We start from the raw sequence: 17564 nt of genomic DNA, 5'->3' as shown, positions 1-17564 counted from the left end.
CATGACTAGCAGACTCAGAACTTATAACCATAGTTTCATTTTCACTAGACTCAGAGTTTCTTAACTCAAGGACTTTAATTAGATTGTTTTTTTCTTCATCTGTAATTTTCAATTGTCGGATAGCATCTTTTACTTTACAATCATTTGCATAGTGGCCATACTTTTGACATTTAAAACATTTTACTTTACTTTTATCTTTATTTTTACCAGACTTAAAGCGAGCATCTTTCTTATACCGAGGTGCTTTTGACCATCTTTTCTTAGGGGAATATTTCTTCTTTTTGTAAAATTCATCAGGCTCATCATTATGTCTAAAAGACTTTCTATATTTGCTATAATGGCGTTTTTTACGAATATGACTTGGATAACTATTCTTGTTTCTTCTAGAGGGAGCTGTAGAGATTAAACCATATTGTTCACAAAAATTACCTAACTCATATTTAGCAGACTTTCGCTCAGATTGTATTTTTTTATTTTTATATATATATATATATATATATATATATATATATATATATATATATAGAAGTAACAAAAGCTTCTAAATGTCAATGAAATTAAACTTGTTCAAAGGCAAAATTGTCGATACATATATCTAGAAAAAAATAAAAATAAAAAGAATTGGTCGATTACTTTCATAAAACAAAAAGAAGTTTGTCTATTTTGGGGAGGACCCTCGAAATTGAAAGGCATTAGTTTATCAACCATTGAAGTCAAGGCATGGCTTCAAGCTCATATGAGGATGAGTGGGTTCAGTTGCTCATGTCAATTTTCTATTTTCCATTGACTAGGACCAATCGCATTGAAGAATCCAAGCCATGATTTCAATATAGCTTTAGTGGTCAAGTTTATTAGCTCCTTCTATATTATTAACCAAGAATTAATGAAATTACAAAATTAAGAAATTTGAAATATTTTCGCTTTAAATTTCACAATTTTTGACTTTGACATGAGAAGGTGGAGTAGAAATGAGGAGGACAACTGCCAATGAAAGTTGGTTGAGTTGGTAAGGATCGTTCTCTTCACTATCAAGGTTTATATTTAAGTCCCGTTGCTGACAATTTGGTGGGTAATTTGTAAAAACTAAAATAGAGCTAAGATCCCCTTTGTAAGTCCTCAAAGAGGCCTTAGTATGCCCTAGTCCTGAAATGGGGTAGTCTTCCCCTCCTCCTAAACTTTTGTCTACCACACCGAAAAAAAAAAAGGACAGCTGCTTTGATATCTTTTCCTACATGTGGATAAAAGATGAACAAAATGTGAATGGAATGTGAGGCTATACTCTTTTGAAAAATGTTTGAAAGCAAATAAGTTGGCTAATTGGAGAAGCAATTGCTTTGAAAATCACCAAGATAACTACATTTTTGTTTTCTTTATTTAAAGTAAAACGATCACCTCCAAATAAATATCAAATTAAAAAAAAAAATTGTATTTTCTTAAAATTTATGCTATATTTAAGTAATTTCCTTCATATGCCCTCCTTACTTTGAAGGCAAACAAAATTAGGCTTTCCGACCAAAACAAAAAAAACAAAATTAGGGTTGTGGCAGAACTTTGGTCTGCATAATCCCAAGTTAGGGACAAATTGCCGACTTGGTTTTGTTTCTTCCAAGTTAGTTTGAAGCAAATATGTTCAAGTCTCCAGAGTTTGATGCCAAGTTTGGCAACTACGTACTCTAACCCCTGGATGGTCTAAACTTGTAGGGAATTTGTGCTTTCTAGTACGTATAAGGTAGCACAACCTTTTAAAATGCCTTTCGTTTTGTGAACTAAATCTGATCACGATTTTAAAAAATGGCTGAAATAAGTGCGGTATTATTCTGCTACACATTAAGTTGACATGTACTAACCAGTTAAAACATATGGTGACGCGTTTTAAAATTTAACATATGAAAGATGTTATGCAGCATGTTGAGTGGCAATGTATCGTTCAATTAAAAGTTTTAACACATGGCAAGACGTGAATCATAAATATGGAATCTGAAAATCCAATCTAATAATAAAGATGAAGGATAGGATAATTCGTGTTTTTTTTTCAATCTTTTCAAAGTGCTCATCTCCATTAGTTACATACTAAAAATTAAAGAGCTTTTGGTGGACAATATAATTAATAATCTTGCCAATTCATGAGTTGAGAAGTTGAGAGTGAGAGGAGATGGCATATCTTCATATCTCAATATGCGTGTGTATGCAGTGATTTGGTTCGTCTTGTACAAAAGAGAAATGAAGTAGACATGAGAGGAGGATAAGAGGCCAAGCCTTCCACTATTAAGATTCCTTCGGACGTTTCTTGGGAGACGTGTGCTCATGCCCTTGAGGTCCCCACCTGAGGCCTTACCCTCTAGGGGGCCACCACATCAGCAACTAGCAACCTCCCCTCCCCCCCTTCTTCTCCATGCATCTCTATAAATTCAGACCAAGTTGCAGAGCTTGGAGACATAGCAAAGCAAAGCAATTACATTCAAGCCTCTTGAACAAAAAACCATCTTGTCTCAGTTCATTTTTACCTCAAGAAGCAATATGTCGAGCAAGTGTAGCGACTGTAGCTGCACTGACAGCAGCCAGTGCACGTAAGTGCTTCTTTATAATTGTCAGTTTATATAAGTAGATGCGTAATTCTTGCATTAAAATTAATATACTGTTAAGTTTTACGTATTATTATGGAGCTTATATGATCAAGTTTGTGCATGGTTAAGTAGTTCATGTAGCTTTAAACAAACACACACCTACCTAGCAAGAAACGATTCAGGGTTACGGACCAACCCCTTACTACTTGATATTATCTCCAACTTATAACCACCAACATAGCCCAGTATGCAGGGACGAATCTAGCTATTGGGTTGAATGGGCTATAGCCCATGCCTTATTTTGTCAATATCCATGTAGTCTCTCTCTCTAGCCCATGCATTTTATATAAAAAAATTCAATACCCATGTTCTCTCTTTTTCTTATTTTCTTCATTTCTCTCTCTCTCTTCTTCCTATTTCTTTTTGTTTTTCCGCCTTTCTCTTGTTTTTTTATCTTTGTTTCTCCATTTTTTTTATGGTTTGGATCTACTACGAATTGAGCTTTTTCCCACAGTTTCTTCTTCCTATAATTTTTTTTTTTTTGCTTTTCTCTTGTTTTTTTCCCTTTGTTTCTCCTTTTTTATTCTGCATATCTCTTTTTTCTCTCACATGTGTTGTAAAGTCCAACTTGGTGCGATATGGCCCTCACTGTTGAAATTTACTCTATACGTAAGGTAAATTTAGCCCACGGAATTTTGAAATCCTAGATTCGTCCCTGCCAGCATATATGGAATTTTATCACAAAAGATTTCGATGCTATTAATTGTAGAACCACTCATTACATATTGTATTTAGTTGTGGACTTTACATTCTTCAACATGCTTTACACTTCTTTGAATTGGTTTAGCTTTTCCAATCAAGTTGGTGTATATGTACATGCCATCTGAGCATTAACTTACCAGTTCTCTGAAATTGCAGGAAGAAGGGAAGCAGCTACGACTTGGTCATAGTTGAGACTGAGAACCGGTACGCACCTCAATACATTTAAAGACTAAATTATTTTTCTTCTCTTTGTTTCATTTGACACCTCAGTTTAAGGCTAATAGGAGAATTTGATTTGATTTGCAGCTCCAAGGACACTGTGATCATGGATGCCCCAGCAGCTGAGAACGATGGAAAGTGCAAGTGCGGCCCAAGCTGCTCCTGTGTGGACTGCAAATGTGGTAATTAAGCCCACACAAACACACACTTAAGACGTGATTAATAAAAGTGTCGTTTTAATTATGGGATTGTGAAGTCCTTAATAAAGTAATTATGGGAAATAACATTGTGGCTTTGTGTTTAGCTTGTTATTGTATTTTGAGTCTGTTGAGTGACATGTAGTCTCTGTCTCTGCTGTCACTCATCATGCTGTGTTCTGTTTCTTTGATTGTGTCATGTAATGTAATTGTAATGGCCATCGTTCGCGGCCTTTGTGATGTTCAATGAAATATTATTAGTATACTCTTGTCATCTTGTTTTTTATTTATAACAAATTGATTTATTAAACTACTCTAATGTACTAGGAAAGGATCAATTACTCAGATGCAAGATGATAGATATATTGTTTTGATCAACTGACCTAACCTACTTATCTGTAACTGCAATTTATAAAATAACTGCCGGGAAATAAAAGCACACGAGTTTTTGATTAAAATATAATGGAATATGTTCAATATATTCTGGATTTGAAACCCTTTTGTATCTTGGGAGTTGCATCAAAAGAAAGATGATGTCTTGGAGTGCTTGAGATTATCTTGTTTGGAAATAAAATTGTACAACAAAACGCAGAACTGGAAATCCCACTTCATTATAAAATATTTCAAGCACACTGGTCAACAGACAGCAATGTCTTTCTACTTCAACCCGTACTGGTAATAAATTATCAAGGCATTAGCTTGTCAAGGACTTCATGGATATTTTAATGAAAAATACTTCTATTCTTAGTTCCCAACCCACCATATTTTAAATAAAATGCAACTTGAGTGCAAGTTAAGATTTATATTTATTGTCACTTGAGTTGGTCATAATTCAGTATGGTTAAACTAAAATTAAATTGTGTCGAGAGCAGGTACCACAGTGGTGGCCTCCCCCTTCCTCCTGCTTGCCACCCTAGGTCCGAAACCCCAAGGGGTTTCTTTTCTCCCAATGTAACCAAAAAAAAAAAAAATCTAAAATTAAATTAACTTAAAATATAGAACTCCAATAGAATTGAACATATACCTATTTTAGCTCTTGTAATAGTGGATTGAGATATATTTAAAACTGAGAAATTTAAAACAACTGGTTACATCACCAGCAGGCTACAGACAGTGAACATTTTCATCTCCTTTAATCAGCTTTGTTCAACTCTGAACCAACAGTAATCAACATAATGACAATTCTAAGTAACCAACATAAGGCAGGTAACAAAAAGGAAAAAAAACATATGGAAAAAAACAACCATTAACAAAAAATATTACACTTAGACAAGACAAAAGCAGATACTGAGATCAATCCTGTAACTTATCAACCAATATGTACTGCACCTTATAAATTTAATACTGCAATCTCAAAGAAAAGAAAAGAAAAGTAAAATTTGATTGCATCTAATGGTAAACAGAAGCTCTCCATGCATTATTTTGGAACTTTCAGATATTATCTTCTTGTATGTTGTAAACCTAAAATAAATGTATTCTTTCAAAACTGGTTAATGTTCAATTTATTATCTTAACCATCTCTGGCAATCTCAAACATTGAAGCCCTCTGCACGAAGGCACCTGAGATGAGCATCGATCCATTTTGTGCAAGCCTCTTGACCATGCTCCACAATGCATTCATCGCGCAGCTTCTTAGTATCCGGGCAAGCACAGCAGATCTTCTTCTTCGGCTTTGTATCCAGGCTAGGTGCAGTAGTGACCGCTGATCCTTGATTTGGCTGCGACCCTGGGAAAGCCAAGGCAGACGAAGTATTTTCTGTTGGCATTCCACCCATTTCTCAAAGTCTTTGAATAATAAATACAGTACCTAATAGAAAGATGATGAAGAACATAAAATTCAACGCAGAGCATAGTCTTTGTGATAACCATGTATTCATTAAGGATGTTGCATATGAATATATTGTAACCAAACAGAGAGAATGAAAGAGAGAGATACGGTGTCTTAATATATACACAAAAGAAGCATTAAACTTGTTTATCTAATGATTTGCCTAATCAGTCACTAGCTCAAGTAAAAGAGAGGCAACCACCATAAGGACAAAACCATTTATGTATTGAATGATCCCGGCCGTTTGATTGCTGTCCATATAATGCATACAGCTCTGGTTGCTGGTTGGGCCGGTTCGATGGCTCTATACGAATTAGCAGTTTTTGATCCTTCTGATCCTGTTCTTGATCCAATGTGGAGACAGGGTATGCCTTTCATGACTCGTTATTTAAGCAAGCAATCAATTTCAGATCTACTAATCCACACCTCTAATAAATACATGAAATCAATTACCATTAAAACCGAGACATTAGGAAACCAAATAAGCAGAAACGACTAACCCTGCATATCATAACAACGTTTACCCAATTTCAATTGTAAAGCTATTCAGCCTATTTCTAAAAGTAATAGCCAGGGGAATATTTACAAAAGCATTTCAGCTTCAAAAAGAAATCTTGTTCTCTCCTTATTTTTTGAAGTCGATACTTCTCCAAACAGGCTCTAATCCACAGAAGGAACACAAAAACAGAGAACCCCAGATGAGGAATTGAAACTAGTTCTGGATTTCAATCAAGACATATCCTTTGGCCAACATCCGTTTGGGCTTTTCTTCGAGCATATGGTGGGCGTTTGCTTACAAGCCACTCCCACATATCAAATATTTATTAAAAGCAAAAGAAACTAACAGCACAAAGGCAAAACAGAAAACCCAAAAGAAAAGTAAAGCAACCCCATTTAATCAAACAAGAAAACAGCCATACCCACAAGATTATGGAAGTAAATCTATAATCTGTTGTCTTTTTTTGAACAAAAAAAGAATAATAAAACCGTGTTGATAAAGAGGATGATGATAGGAATATGCTCAGAAGGCTAAACGAAAGTAGTCGTAGAAATGTAAGAGAAAGGAAAAGAATAACATACCGCTGAAAATAACAAAGAGAAGCTCTCGAACTCAAACGCTCGTGTTTTCTGGAAGACAGAAAGTGGGAGCTCTCAAAAGCTGTTATGTTCTCTGCAATACGAAAGTGGCCGCTCAAATTTTCAAGGCTAAAACTGGGCCGCGTATGAGTCAATGGGCCAAGAACAATTTGAATTTCTTTTTCGGTTTTTTGTTTTTTTTTTGTTTTTGGGAGGGGGTAAGAATAATAAACATTTGGGTGATTTGGACACTTAACCCCAACTTTTTGTCTAAAATTTTCTGGCAAATGTGAGTTAGGCTAGTTGGTCCGGACAGTGAGTGTTTGTATCAATAAGAATATTTCATTTTTATAATTACAATGACAAAATGGATAGCACTTTTTGCTATCCCTTCCAGTAACGCAATGATACATGAGATAATTTTTTTATATGTCGTTATGTTATTAGTTGGAGATAGCGTTTTTTTTGCTACCCCATTACAAGTAAGTTTGGCTGACTCGTGGCCTTGTAGCTCACAACTCTTAGGCCATGGGCTATGTAAACTGTAATTTGGACCAACTTCACATCATTAAGAAATTATAGGCTTAACTAGTTATGTTTAAAACGACCAAGGTCAAACAATCTTAAGAATGAAAAGTCTAACCCCGCAAGTAGTTTGTTCTAGTAAATGGTAGTTTGAAAGAAAATCAAAATCCCTTGACAGACAGGGCCAGTAAGAAAGTTTTTTACCGTAAAAACGCATGTCAATATTGACAACAAACAGAACAAATTAGGGTAACTTTAACCAACTACAAAACAACCACCAGCCATAATGTGAAGATTATATTTGCCATAAGATACAAATTCATGCTTCAAAACAATGAGTTTAATGTTCAGAATGTGAGCCATAAAAAATTAATCAAGTGAAATTTAGCTAAATACATTTGCCAAATTTTTATTCATCATATGATGGGAAGAAATTTACAAGCTCACTGGCAACATGGGGCCAACAGAATGTGCAAAAATTGCAAATGGAAAACAGTTTGTAGAGAATGTTCAAGATTAACAAGGTTTAAGCACTAAACTAACCAGCAATGAAATCTTAAATCTTTGTTTTTTTTTACTCTGCAATCTTATGGCACAAAGCAAGAGCCTCCACCTTGCAATTTCCACATAACATGACCAAGAAGCAGAGGAACCAAAGCACACAATTCCATCCAACAATGTGTTCCTCCATAAGCAGAAATCCACTGATTTTTGTAGCAAAGTAACATCAATTCTTTGCTAATCATACTTCTCCCTCCATGAGTACACAAGAAGAAAACCCCAGGAAAGCGCCAGTGTGACGTCTCCGGCGACCTGCTTTGGCCAATCCCGGGCAAGGTCTTCAAGTTTCCTCTCAAAGTAAACTCTCCAAATAGCCATGGAAATGTGAAGCAACACACAACCTTTAGCAAAGAAGCTCTGGAACTTGTTGTCCTTGACAAAAGCCACCATGAACAAAAGGGATCCAATGGAAAATAGAAGCAAGCCGGATAAGGAATCCGCAGTTTGAATTAAAAGCTGATCGTGGGGTGTTGACCCTTGGAGCTTACTTGCTGTCTCAAGGCCATGGCTGAACACATAAAATTCATAGGAGTAAAACATCATCAAAGCTCCAGAAATCAGAGCAATAACAGAGTGGAGCATACAAATTATAAAAAACCCAGATAACTCCATAGCTTAAAACCCCAGGCAAAACCCTTATCTTTCTTCTCTATATAAATAAGCTTGCATTCAATTCAATTCTATTCAACCAAAATTGCTCAACAGAAATCTCTTGAACCCTGATTTCCAATAATCTTATGACAGAAAGCATACAAAACCAGTTTCCAATAATCTCTTGAACCCTGTAATGTATGTTACAACACAGAAAAGATGAAAATCACATATTCATCAAAAACCCTAAACCCTAAACTTTCATTTTAGAGATCCCAGAAACCAGAGCAAGTAAATTGACCAGAAGCCAACCTTAACTTAGCTTCCACTCTAAAACTCAATAAACCCAGATGGCCCCACTGATCAAGATTCAAGATTGTCTCCACAAGAAAACCCTTAAAACCAAGAATCAACCCTCAAACAAGGAAACCCAAATAAACCCTAACCTTAGTTTTCAATGTTTTCCACATCAAACAAAACCTTGGGGCGCTGAATGGAAATGAAACTGATGGAGGGGTTTTTGGTAAAGGGAGGGGAAGAAAGAATGCATCTTTGGGAATTTGCTTTGACGAGAGAGTAATTCCAGCAACTACAACACGCTTATTGTCAGTGGAGGGACTTTTCTATTTGTGTAAATTTGATTTGATTAGCTGTAGTTTGTAGATATTTAAAGATTCTATAAATGGCACAGACTAAAGAGATTGCTTCTGTCCCTCTACAAAAACCTACACCTCATGCAAAAAAAATGCCTTACTTTTCTGGTTATTTCCTTCCTACAAGCAATTGAACGTTTGTGGGGTCATGGAACCAATGGGTCGACATGATTTTTTTTTAGTTTAATTTAAATCAAAAAATGTTGTTTTTGGAATTATGTTGGGCCACCATTTGTTTGCTGTCTATCAACCAAGTTTGTAGTAATCAGACCCAAAAAAAACAGTTTGAAGTAAAGTCATTACAATTAATCATTGGTGATGAATTTGATTAACTTATCGACTTCTTTGGTAGCTAGAGAAAGTATTAAAAAGAAAATCCCTATATCTTTAAAATTTTCCTAAAGAAAAGTGCTTTCATGTCTTGAATTGATGTTGAGGGCCTGCCATGACTCATTCTTTCATGGTTCACTACTTTTTGGGTAGATTGGAGGGTTCTTAAAATCCCTATCATATTGCCGACGTGAGTTAGGGCAGGACAATGAGTATGCCCCTTGCACTAAAGTTCGAAACTCATTTTTCATAGATTAGATTAATTTAGAGTAAACTGTCGCTTGTATAACAAATCTCTACCATATTGAAAAAGTAGCTCAAGTGTACCAAAACTCTCCCCTTCTTTTTTTGGTTTTTTTGCGTTTTCCAACCCATTAAAGGGTTGAAATTTTCATACATTGAGAAAATGAACATTGCATCCATGTTACTTTCTTCAAATTCAGTCAGAGCAGAATCTAGTAAAAGCCTAAAAGGGAAGGAGTTCAACTCCAAGTTAGAACACTTTCAAGCCAACACCTTCTTTTCACTTAGAATTTAGAAAACCCACCTCACACTGTTACTTGGTACTGACAGAATCTTCTGCAGCTGCATATAAATACATAAATTTGATCAAGTAAGTTTATTGATTAAAAATGTCAAATGTTTTGAGATGGATGGCTGTAAAGCAATACAGCTATTACTTTGTTCTCGACACCAACCCCATGACCACAACTTTGCTATATCTTATACATTGAGATTTACACAGAAGAACAAGTCATTATGAGACCTCACTTGCAGGCTACAGCTGTGGAAATGGCTATTCTTTTATTAAAGGCTTTTTATTACAAAGAGGCCAAACCCTAATCTTTGGACATTGGCCTATGTTGTGCTTTGATCAATCCCTCAAATTGCTCAGGGAACATGGCACACTTGCCAAGACACCGCCAACTAATGGCCAGTATGGGATCACATGGAGATGAAGAGGCCTACCGTCCATCCTACATGATTGCAGCTCTGTATTGACCAAAGCCCTAATCAAATCAAAGCATCAATTCTTGCAAAAGCAAGCCTCCTCCTCCCGAAAAACTTGTGTGAAATAAGGTTAACACTGTTTTGCTATCACCAACCAATCACAAACTGCCACATCGAAAAGTGATCACATGTGGCATGCTGTGATTGGCAGAAAATAACAAACCAGTACTATCCCCGTTTCACACAAGTTCCAACCTTCCAAGGGCATGTGCTTCCATAGCTAAAAGCTCTTTGCTTTTCTTTTTTCTGCAGAATTGTGAATACCTATTGCTTCCCTGGTATGTTTTATCTTTCCCAGCATCAGGGTTGCCTTTCCCATTGAGGCCTCAAACTGCAGAATTGGATCATCTTTCTATTTCTTTGCTTTCTTTGTTTCCAATTTAAGTTGTGAACAAATTTTTGAAAAGTGGGATTATTGCAAATTACAATATACTATTGGTTAATTTGAGAAACGGATTCTCAATACTTATGTCACTGATTTGTAAAGCAAGCATGAGGAACATGGCATAAATTTGCATGACAGCACACTGGATAAAAGTGCTTGTAAAAAACAATCGAATAGATATCAACAATTCTCAAACAAAATTTAGAGCTTCATCTGTCATTTCCTATCCTGCACAGATCTAACCAAATCTTCCTACCCTGTGATGTATAATTTGTGACAAAGGGGGAGGGAGATTACATTTTCCTATAGTCAAAAAGTAATTAAGGGGAAAGAAGAACAATTAGAATGACTTGCTGTCTCTCCTACCACCAACCTTACGATGGCGCTTCTTATCTCCTCTTCCACGCTTTAAAGAAATCTTCTTCCCGGTTGGGGTTTTTACAGATTTGGTACTCTGAGGCAAAGGTAGGGGAAGACGAATAATAGCCCTAGGCGGACGTGGAGGAGGCATGTGCTCCAGTAACTCTCGGTGGTATGCCTGTACATTGCAATCACAATGAAAATATAATAACATGTAAACCTTATATATTGAAAGGAAGAAATTGAAAGAGAGACAAAAGGACCTCATAACTTAGTCCGGCATATTATGCTATGAAGCCAAAAAGAACAGTTTACACAGCATAAGATTGATATTTGGCAAATGAGCCATTATCCAAGTAATTCCCAGCCTCTCAAAAGAGCACCGTTAACCTACAGAGATCTTGAATTTATACGTCAACAATGCATCTAAATCTAGACAACAACCAAATAAATCATGCATCAAAATCTCCATGACTGCAAAATACAGATGCAAGCTTCTGTGGTACCCAAAAAAAGACTTAGTGACTCAGACAAGGCAGAGCAAGCCACTTATGATTAGTAGATCTGGTCAACGTGTCAACAGAACCCTGTGACTCATACAACAACCTGACAAGCCCTAACAATATTCCAAAAAACAAACAAATCATTTCGAATAAAATACACTGAATAATTTTCCAATCACCGTAGATATTCCTAAAAGAAATTAATACCTGAATTACAAAATTGCGCCTCTCACAATCCAAAAACATATTAATGCTCCAATTAACTTTTCCCATGATTTTATCTCTCACTGTGGAGAAGCTTAATTGATCCCTGGAGGTAAAGCGATCAACTTCATTGAACCAATTGCAGGTAAACAAATTTGTGATGGGAATGTGCTCCTTTATGATAACACAACCTTCAGGAACGTCTGAAGAAAGTCAAAGAGCAAAATGCTAAATTCCAGATTAAATAAAGAGAAAAAAAAAGCTATAACATGCAGAAATACATACGCTGTCATATGTCTGCATAAGCTTACATATCACTGCACGTACATAAATGACCTACCACTTGTTATTGGAAATTTAGCCTCTGAATAAGGTTGTAAACCCTCCTTAATATAGAAGTCAATCTGCTCATTAATGGTGGAGTTATCATACTTTCCAGCAGCTTTGTTAGCTTCAGCCTCTTCAAACACATCATACCGTTTATAGTGCCTTGAGATTGCAAAATTCGCATTCTGACGCCATAAGAACCTGAACAGTATTTAAGTATTGAAAACATCAAGGTTTATGTAAAGCTCAAAATCAATTTGAATTGCACAACACAATGACTGATCGCCAATTTCACATTGTTGAAATTACTAATAGTAAAGCATATTCCTAGTTTCTGTATGAGGTAGGGTAGATATGTCAAACTTTTTCCCCAAAAATGTTAATATTGTCAATTATTTTGGAACTGTTTAGAAAAATATTTCAGGTAAAAATGATTAAAGATCCTCCTGTTATAAAAATTTTATTTTTCTAACCCTCTACTTCAGCTATATTTCCTTTAAATTTTTAATTCAACAATATTTTAAAATCTACCATTCTTTTCACACAAGTATATCAGAGAGTCTACTTTGGCATACTTTGAACTACAAGATCACAGAAAATAGAACAAGAGAAACCCCAGTGCCAAAAACTGACAACAAAGACCATTTGACAGAACTTCACAATAGAATGCAGGTTGGGGGAGGATCTACTACAACACACAATAAATATACCAACAAAGCAACCAATAATTTCTGGCACCTGTCAATTTCAATATCCAAAAAATAAATAAAAAGAAAGTGGAAAAGTTGGATAACAGCTCCGCTTTCACTGGAAGAATCCAGTGACCAGTCATGGCTTTGTGATGCAACCATAGTTCTGCACAAATCTAACCAAAGTTTTTTTTCCTAATACTGAAAATTATAAACAAAATTGTACTGAGGTAATTCATCATACAACTTCCAAGAGTAGCATTAAATTTGCATGTTGCAGGAAGTTGATTATCATCTGTAAAGCCAAATAGAGTATCAAACAACTGGCGAACAATATGAGGTTGTTTATAGAACCTTCAATATTTAAATAGTTGCAACGTACCAAGTAACATGACAGGACCAAAATTTAACAGCAACAACTGTTTCAGGAAAGAACCATCTTTTAAACCCTTAGGCAAAAACTCTGGAACTAGGCTATTACAGGTGTCCACATAGCATTAATGAACAGAATCAGAAAAGAAGTGTACCTCTCAAGGATTTGATACGGATCCACCACAAGCTGAAGCTTTCCATCAATCCATAAAGAATATCTGACATTGGGGAAAAGCCTATGCAATAGAAGCTTCGGAATCTGCCACAAAAACATGATGTGTCAATAACATCTAAAATCTTCCCAAAAAATCCCTCCTAATCCAGAACTTTTTGAGCAAATTATGGATAGAACACCTTTATTTCTATTAAATTAAATCAAAAGTACCACCTGATATAATAGATGACATTAACTTTCCCTAAAATCCATACCACTGCATAAAGGGAACACCAAGGTTAGGAGTGTCAATTTGACTAAGACAGACCAAACTCCAGTTGTAAAGCCCAATATTTACAGGTTAAGGTTCAACACAACTTGCCAAGCAGCAATTGGAACAGAACCTAGACTGGAAGTTGAATTTGAACCGATCACTGCAGCCAGATCTATCCAAAATATTTTTTTCCTTGAATAAATGTCTAAAAGAATTTCCCCCAAATAGTATATGAACATGACATAAAGTATGGTTACATATGACCGAGCAAGTTCCCTCAACATTGGCTTAGGTGGTTAAATGGCTGGGGCAGCTTGATGTAGGTCTTATGCTCAAATTATACCAATCGACAATTGTATATTCTGTGTGTTTCTTCACAATGAAATACTTCTCTCTGTTTCTATGAATCATATAAGCTAATCTTAAGATTACCAATCTCCCATCTCTAAATGCAGTTGGGAAGAAACTAAACATTTAAAAGCACCAGTAAATCCTTGAAAACAAAAATAAATAAATAAATAATAAAGTCACTTGATCTAAGCTATATTGTGGCATGTGGTCAAAAGGATGAACCAAACCAATTTTTTTTAAAAACTAACCTTTCCATTACGCCTTGCATCACTATAGGGGACGTTACGAACAACGATAATTCTCCACAATCCTACCCTCTTACTGTTTCCCAGGACACTGGAATTCGTCATATAAGCTTCTGTCTCTTCGTCAATAAACATGTAGAATGGAACATTTTTCCTCGAAAACTCACTAATGTTCTTTGGCTGCTGTATTATATCATAGTTTCCTAACAAAGACACAACCATTAGAAAAAGTAACCACAAGCATATAGTTAAGCAAACATCCCATCCGACAATTTCTTAAGTTCGGAAGTACCAAAGACAGCTGAAGCAACAATGATATCATGGAACATCTCCAACTCCATAAGGTCAGCTTCATCAACATCAAATCCAGACTGGTGACCAGGTTTACTTCCTTTCACAAATCTGACAAGAAAAGCATCAAGTGAATACAAGAATGATGGATGAAATCAGCAAAATAAAAGGGAATCACCGATTCATTAATAATAAAAAGCAACAAGGCAAAACAAATAATAAAAGTAAACATACCCACAGTGAACCATCATGGATTCTTTTATATCATAAGAATCATTTCTCTGCTTTAGAGTTGGAAACCCGCCAAATTCAGAACCTCTATGTGATTCAATTCTTATCGGATTTTCATCATAAACATATGTCAAATTACGTAGGACAGATGATTCTGAGGAGAAGCTTGGCATACTAGCTATAGCCTGCTCCACAGGTAGATAACATACTGGACATGCTGAAATAAAATGAACAAAATCAATGGTACATCAACAGGATATGCATTAACTCAGAATGTTTGTGATAACTTCTCAAGTTCATGTAAAGATGTTAAACCAAATTGAATATCAGGGTATATCACTGAAAGAAAAAAGAAAAAAGAAAAAAGCAAAGACTTACGACGTGGTCCATAACGTTTTCGATCAGTTGGAGGAGGAGGAGGGGGAAATGCAAAATTTTCACAATGGTCACGAACAACAGTGGATGGCTGAATAAGGGGATGGGAAGGAGAAGGAATCAGGATTCTATGTTTAACATTTCCTGTCACAGTATTCTCTGTAGAAGGTATTTTGATGTCATGTTTATCTTCCATTCCAGCGAAAGTTATGGAACTACTTGACTTATCCTTGCGATAAGGTATCACATTTTCACTATGTTGAGTGATAATGACATTACTGCTTTCTGGTACATCATCATAAAAAATTAAAGAAAAATGTATTAGCTTATTTTAAAAAAATGTAGAGAACAATAAATGAAATTTGTACAGAAAATAAGAAAACATTCTAGAAACCAAAATTGGTTCCGACTTTGACAAGAATGTGAACTCAATCAGATGATATTTCTTGTAATATCTAAAGGTGCAATAATGACCATGTTTCTTCCATCCGTGAAATCATGTCCCATATCATGACAATCTCAGAGTATCAAAATAATATTAAGCTTAGACAATTAGATACTTGTATGCATCAACTCTATAAATTTGATCAAACAGGACTCTGCATACTAATCCCTGTGTTAAAAATGAGTACATTAGTGTGGATGTACAAGGAGCAGGGATAAAGAAAAACAAACCTTTATTTACAGTGAAGGAATTGAATACGAAAACCAGAAGAGCAAGGACAACCAAAAGAAGCATTGTGACCCTCTTTCGACCCAGGAATCTACATACAAAGGGCAAAACTCTGTCCTTCTCCCTCGAACTTGAAAGAAGCAACTTGGAAGACTTGCGTGTAAGACCAGGTGTTGGCAGATTATGTGAAAAGCCATTCTGTATCAGTTGTAGTTGTTGTAGTGATCCATAGCTCCCTGTACGTAGACCTAATGACCCTCCAGTCATTGTACCTTCAAATCCACAAATTCTTCAAGTTTCATTTCCTTCTTCTTCTACAAGAGCCTCTCATTCAGGAAACCCAAATTCTTTTTCCAAAATCCAAAATTCAAAAAATGCTATACAAAAGCAAACTAAACTTCTTCCAAATTCATGTCAACGTCCCCAGAATTCTTTTGCAAAGATATCATTGAAAAAATGGCTCCCCAACCAAATCATACTCCAAATCACCAAAAAACACCACAATTAATTCCTCTTCAGAGCTATAATCCAAATACGCCTTGAAATAACTCCGGCTTAATCCCCAAAACACCAACCCCAATACCAAATGGAACTCAAATTCACAAAACTATCCTTACGTACGATCTGAAATACCAATGTGCTTGAATTCTCTGAACCAAAATCACACAAACCACATTCTACGCAAAACCCACTTCCGAGAAACACTTTTCTTTCCAAAGAGTTAAAAAGACCAATTCCAATGCACAATCCAACTAAAACCCACAAATCAAATTAGCATTGAAATCCAACCTAAAAAGCGAAAACTCACCCAGATCAATGCCAACCCAGAATTGAATGCCATAGTTTTAAATGGAGAAAAAAAGGTTTCCATTTACGTACCTATCAGAAAAAGCGCTCCAAATTCGAACTCAATTAAAAAGCTTCTAGGGGTTATCCATATCATATCTCTCTGTCTCTAGGGTTTCGGTGACGAATATTTTGGGGATTACCATCCGCGCTGTTGTCTCACTAATGCTATCTTTTATTAAATTATTTATTAGAAACTTATTATGCTTTCTAATTATGGAATTTGGACCTTAATGATAACCATTAAATGTTTTATATTTTTAATCTGAAAAGAATGAAGATTTCCAACTCTCACTCCATTATCACTAAGACCACATTATAATGTTCTTCAACAACACTAATGGTCAGTTGGTAAGCACTAATCACACTTCCAATCCAACTTTAAAATGTTTGGTTTATTACATTAAATTTGGTTTTGAAAAGCACTATTGTTCAATAACTTCAATTCAATAAGAAAAAACAGTCCCCCCAAAAAAAGAATTGGTTTTGAAATTTGGTTTGGTATAGTATAGGAAGCATGTAGATAGCTAGAGAGATTTTAGTACTTCTCTCGTTGAATGCAAGGTTTGTTGAACATCCCAAGGCTAAGACTGAATATTTGTGGAAAACCAATGCAAGATCCCACAATTTGCTCTTGTATATGGTGCAATTAGCACATGAGAAGTTTTTTTAACACCAAACCAAATTTTGACAACCCTTAGAATAAAATAAAATAAATTCGCTGCAATATAAGTGATTTTTGAAGAAGCATATGTTAAATGTTACTTTAAGAAGTGTTATTCTGACTCATAAATACTTTTACATTTTTTTGTCAAATATTTTTATTTTATTTTAGTACAAGCGATTGTCTAATTACAGAGAATGAGGATTTCACACACACGCACAACAACTATGATGTTGTAAGGATTCGAATCTGAGACCTCTGGTCTGTAAGTCAAGATTGTTTTCCACTGAGCTAGACCAAAT

The 17564-nt window shown here is 35.5% G+C and overlaps 4 protein-coding genes across 7 annotated transcripts; 1 reads left to right on the top strand and 3 right to left on the bottom strand.

Moving 5' to 3' along the window:
• Positions 1–2424: 2424 nt before the first annotated feature.
• Positions 2425–4016, top strand: LOC117624333 (metallothionein-like protein 1). The gene is made up of 3 exons (XM_034355503.1): positions 2425–2567; positions 3483–3530; positions 3633–4016. Exons 1-3 carry the CDS (start codon positions 2518–2520, stop codon positions 3733–3735), a joined length of 201 nt encoding a protein of 66 aa, XP_034211394.1. The 5' UTR covers positions 2425–2517; the 3' UTR covers positions 3736–4016.
• Positions 4017–4988: 972 nt separating this feature from the next.
• LOC117624790 (cytochrome c oxidase copper chaperone 1-like) lies at positions 4989–6774 on the bottom strand. 2 transcript variants are annotated; one of them, XM_034356240.1, is made up of 3 exons: positions 6651–6761; positions 5773–5998; positions 4989–5549 (listed from the first exon to the last, which is right to left on the bottom strand). In XM_034356240.1, the coding sequence occupies exon 3, from the start codon at positions 5515–5517 to the stop codon at positions 5272–5274; it is 246 nt and encodes an 81-aa protein (XP_034212131.1). In that variant the 5' UTR covers positions 5518–5549; positions 5773–5998; positions 6651–6761; the 3' UTR covers positions 4989–5271. The 2 variants fall into 2 exon arrangements, with proteins under 2 accessions (XP_034212131.1, XP_034212132.1); XM_034356241.1 differs by lacking the exon at positions 5773–5998 and having other exon boundaries at positions 6651–6774.
• A 737-nt stretch (positions 6775–7511) lies between these two features.
• LOC117624807 lies at positions 7512–9051 on the bottom strand. The gene has a single exon (XM_034356265.1). The coding sequence runs from the start codon at positions 8343–8345 to the stop codon at positions 7911–7913; it is 435 nt and encodes a 144-aa protein (XP_034212156.1). The 5' UTR covers positions 8346–9051; the 3' UTR covers positions 7512–7910.
• A 1795-nt stretch (positions 9052–10846) lies between these two features.
• LOC117626031 lies at positions 10847–16773 on the bottom strand. 3 transcript variants are annotated; one of them, XM_034357659.1, is made up of 10 exons: positions 16632–16770; positions 15755–16541; positions 15083–15364; positions 14708–14921; positions 14475–14584; positions 14186–14385; positions 13314–13417; positions 12111–12298; positions 11774–11973; positions 10847–11241 (listed from the first exon to the last, which is right to left on the bottom strand). In XM_034357659.1, the coding sequence occupies exons 2-10, from the start codon at positions 16017–16019 to the stop codon at positions 11044–11046; spliced, it is 1761 nt and encodes a 586-aa protein (XP_034213550.1). In that variant the 5' UTR covers positions 16020–16541; positions 16632–16770; the 3' UTR covers positions 10847–11043. The 3 variants fall into 3 exon arrangements, with proteins under 3 accessions (XP_034213550.1, XP_034213551.1, XP_034213552.1); XM_034357660.1 differs by having other exon boundaries at positions 15755–16066; XM_034357661.1 differs by having other exon boundaries at positions 11124–11679; positions 15755–16773.
• Positions 16774–17564: the final 791 nt, after the last annotated feature.

The sequence above is a fragment of the Prunus dulcis genome, chromosome 4 (assembly GCF_902201215.1).
Source record: "Prunus dulcis chromosome 4, ALMONDv2, whole genome shotgun sequence".
Classification (NCBI taxonomy): Eukaryota; Viridiplantae; Streptophyta; class Magnoliopsida; order Rosales; family Rosaceae; genus Prunus; species Prunus dulcis.
This window is presented reverse-complemented; position numbering and strand designations above follow the sequence as displayed.

What these genes read in the sequence shown, in the direction of transcription:
- LOC117624333 (XM_034355503.1), top strand. Translation starts at nt 2,518, where the DNA reads ATGTCGAGCAAGTGTAGCGACTGTAGCTGCACTGACAGCAGCCAGTGC. An exon ending in ACTGACAGCAGCCAGTGCAC is followed by an intron (nt 2,568 to 3,482) that starts GTAAGTGCTTCT and finishes CTGAAATTGCAG; the next exon opens with GAAGAAGGGAAGCAGCTACG. An exon ending in ATAGTTGAGACTGAGAACCG is followed by an intron (nt 3,531 to 3,632) that starts GTACGCACCTCA and finishes TTTGATTTGCAG; the next exon opens with CTCCAAGGACACTGTGATCA.
- LOC117624790 (XM_034356241.1), bottom strand. Translation starts at nt 5,517, where the DNA reads ATGGGTGGAATGCCAACAGAAAATACTTCGTCTGCCTTGGCTTTCCCA.
- LOC117624807 (XM_034356265.1), bottom strand. Translation starts at nt 8,345, where the DNA reads ATGGAGTTATCTGGGTTTTTTATAATTTGTATGCTCCACTCTGTTATT.
- LOC117626031 (XM_034357659.1), bottom strand. Translation starts at nt 16,019, where the DNA reads ATGACTGGAGGGTCATTAGGTCTACGTACAGGGAGCTATGGATCACTA. An exon ending in TGTTGCTTCAGCTGTCTTTG is followed by an intron (nt 14,386 to 14,474) that starts GTACTTCCGAAC and finishes TGTCTTTGTTAG; the next exon opens with GAAACTATGATATAATACAG. An exon ending in CCGTATCAAATCCTTGAGAG is followed by an intron (nt 12,299 to 13,313) that starts GTACACTTCTTT and finishes AATACTGTTCAG; the next exon opens with GTTCTTATGGCGTCAGAATG.